The 3,117-nt window shown below is 42.7% G+C and overlaps 1 protein-coding gene across 1 annotated transcript; it reads left to right on the top strand.

The window, feature by feature from the left end:
* The first annotated feature begins 20 nt into the window (after positions 1–20).
* On the top strand, positions 21–1,946 carry LOC129767327 (eukaryotic translation initiation factor 3 subunit M). The gene is made up of 4 exons (XM_055768064.1): positions 21–179; positions 301–581; positions 639–1,120; positions 1,186–1,946. The coding sequence occupies exons 1-4, from the start codon at positions 135–137 to the stop codon at positions 1,533–1,535; spliced, it is 1,158 nt and encodes a 385-aa protein (XP_055624039.1). The 5' UTR covers positions 21–134; the 3' UTR covers positions 1,536–1,946.
* The last annotated feature ends 1,171 nt before the right edge of the window (positions 1,947–3,117 follow it).

Genomic DNA, 3,117 nt, shown 5'->3' with positions numbered 1-3,117 from the left:
AATCTGTCGCTCGGACAGCAAGCAGCTGCCTTGGTGAAACGTCAAATTCGGTCTTTTCCAGCTAGTTGCTTTCAATTTTCGCGACGTGTTTCGGTTCATAGTGCTAGCGAATATTCCGAGAAACCTGCTGCAAAATGCAAGGTCCAGCCATTTTTATCGATGCCGAGATTGAGGATCAGGTTGGTGGATAAATTCTCGCAACGTATTATATATATGCAACACCGCTCACCGGAATAATTTTGTTTACGATTTGTATCAACTTTTGAGGTTATTTCTTAATGTTCTTATTATTACTTCTAGGCACAAGAACTGCGAAAGTTTTTCAAAAAACTTGGTGCGGAGATAAGTGAGGAAAAGTCCTCCAAAGGCATCGAAGATGATCTGCACAAGATCATCGGGGTGTGCGATGTGTGCTTCAAGGATTCCCAGCATACGGTGGAGGAAATCGATGCCGTCCTGAACAGTGTCGTGTCTATCATTGTGTCCATCCCGCTGGAACGTGGCGAAAATCTTATTCTGGCTTTCTGCGAGAAAATGACCAAAGCTCCGGAGCAAACCTTGGCCCGAGTGTGCCTGCAATCGTAAGTCGATCATTAGTTGGATGATTTTACGGTGAATTGCTACGTTTCATATTTTAGGCTTTGGCGCTTGTTCAGCAACCTGGAATCGACTTCCCCTTTGCGATACCACGTCTACTACCACCTGGTACAGGTGGCCAAACAGGCGGATCAGGTGAAAGAAGTATTTTCCGGTGTGGACCAGCTGAAAACTCAATTCGCTCAGTGTCCTCCTTCGAATGAGCAAATGCAGAAATTGTATCGACTTTTGCATGATGTCCTCAAGGATAGTAACAGTGAATTGGCATCAAAAGTGATGATTGAGCTGCTGGGAACGTACACCGCAGAGAATGCTTCCTACGCTCGGGAGGATGCCATGAAATGTATCGTAACAGCATTGGCCGATCCAAATACTTTCTTGCTGGATCCTTTGCTATCATTGAAGCCTGTTCGATTCCTCGAGGGAGAGTTAATTCATGACCTGCTCTCAGTGTTCGTGTCCGAGAAGCTTCCCAGCTATCTGCAATTTTACCAGAATCATAAAGAATTTGTCACGTCTCAGGGTAATAACAATCGGTTGTAATGTTCACTTCACTGTTTAGATATTAAATTTATTGTCCACTCGCAGGTCTCAACCACGAACAGAACATCAAAAAGATGCGTCTGTTGTCGTTCATGCAGCTGGCCGAAAGTAACCCGGAGATGACTTTCCAACAGCTGCAGGATGAGCTGCAGATTGAGGAGAACGAAGTGGAGCCCTTTATCATTGAAGTCCTCAAGACGAAACTGGTTCGCGCTAGGATGGATCAGAAGGCCCGCACGGTGCATATCTCGAGTACGATGCACCGAACCTTTGGCCGACCTCAGTGGCAGCAGTTGCGTGATTTGTTGCACTCGTGGAAAAATAATTTAACCACTGTTCAGGAAAATATGAAATCCGTTGCCGAAGCGCAAGTCGAATTGGCCCATAAGCAGTAAGGTGGCTTTACATCGCGTTGAAAGTGAAATATAGCATATACAAGTGTACTAACCGAGACGAAAAAGACTATTATTACTGAGTAAAGGTAAATTTAACAAGAGACAAACCATTACGATTCCTCCCACGTGAGTTAAGAAGACGGGAGTTTCAGGTGCGCGAGTGACAAATAGAACTAACTAAACAAAAAGCAAAAGAACTAGAAGTGAATTTGTGTTGTGGAGATCGGTGGGTGCCGTTCTCCCAGGCTGAATAAGCCTGGGAAGAAAGAGGGTTCCTACTGGGGTGTAAAGTTTCGTTCATCGCATAAATCTACATCGTAAGAATCCTAAAACTAGCCGCTAAGATTGTATTGAATATAACATCCCTGAACAATATATACAATTTTAAAAAATGAACGAAACTAACAAAGAGTATTTGCTTTTTATCCATAAAACGAATGAAAATATCTCTTCGGTCCATGACCGTTGCTCGTTAGTCACACGTTGCAAGTCGTCTTTCACCTAATCGATTCATCTTGTAAGTTGCGTGCCTCTCCACCTCGTTCCTATCGCTCGTTGTTGAGAGAACCATTTTCACCCACTAGCTGATGCTGTTGCTACTGGCAACGCTTCCGATTACACATCCAATACCAACCAAACAGAACCGAAGTGCCAGGTTCTTAGAACTGTCACAATTGTTGAATTAAACAATAGAAAAACGATTACTTAAACTAGAGGAAGATAGGTTCTATTAATTGGAAATTTTCACTGATTGATTTGTTTATATTAAAAATACGAGGTGAGCAGTACATCATATAGAAATAATGATTATATTTCTAAATTTAACGTAAAAAATATTATATTTTCTAGTGTTCATACACAATCACATTCGCCATTGCTTAACCTAAAACTAATTTGTTCTGGAACAAGGAAACAAAAAGCATTGAATTTTTAAGGATTTCTTTTTTTTATATATATCTTTAGATTACGTAAATTCCTAAAATAAATATGTTTTGTAGTTTAAAGCACTACGCTAACGAGAATCGTGCGTTATTCCATCCGTTCCCGAACAAAACTTTAAGAAATTCACAATGAATGTTCAAGGTGAGAGCATCCTAACCACGGATAATAGCATCACCTACAGTTGCCCTGCTTGCCAGAGGCCTGACTCCGCCAATAACCTTGTCGGCTGCGACAAATGTGAGAGTTGGTGGCACTACTCGTGTGTCGGAGTGGATGATTCCGTGCAGCAACAGAAGTGGTACTGCCTCAAATGTATCCCACCACCAGCAAAAACAGTTTCCAACGCCTCGTCAGCGTCCCGGAAAGCTCGCTTGGATCTGGGCATGGAGCGCCTGGAGGAAAAACGAGAGCTTGATAGGAAACAATTAGAGCTGGAGAGGAAATACGTCGATGCGAAGTACCAATTGATGGAGAATTCACTGTTCGAAGAGGTCGAGAATAAAAGTGTTCGAAGTCGGGTCGATGAAATTGAGTCTCGGAAGCAAGTTACTGACTGGGTGAAGGACCAAGCAGCAGGACAACTATCTTCAGATGTACCACGCGATTCATTAGCGGTACCACTAAACGTACAGCAAAACAG

This window comes from Toxorhynchites rutilus, chromosome 2, assembly GCF_029784135.1.
Source record: "Toxorhynchites rutilus septentrionalis strain SRP chromosome 2, ASM2978413v1, whole genome shotgun sequence".
Taxonomy (NCBI): domain Eukaryota; kingdom Metazoa; phylum Arthropoda; class Insecta; order Diptera; family Culicidae; genus Toxorhynchites; species Toxorhynchites rutilus.
The sequence above is the reverse complement of the archived record's forward strand: the minus strand, read 5'-3'. Positions and strand labels throughout refer to the sequence as shown.

Coding starts and splice junctions, on each gene's coding strand:
- LOC129767327 (XM_055768064.1), top strand. CDS start 135: ATGCAAGGTCCAGCCATTTTTATCGATGCCGAGATTGAGGATCAG. Junction 180..300: donor ATGCCGAGATTGAGGATCAG/GTTGGTGGATAA, acceptor TATTACTTCTAG/GCACAAGAACTGCGAAAGTT. Junction 1,121..1,185: donor AGAATTTGTCACGTCTCAGG/GTAATAACAATC, acceptor GTCCACTCGCAG/GTCTCAACCACGAACAGAAC.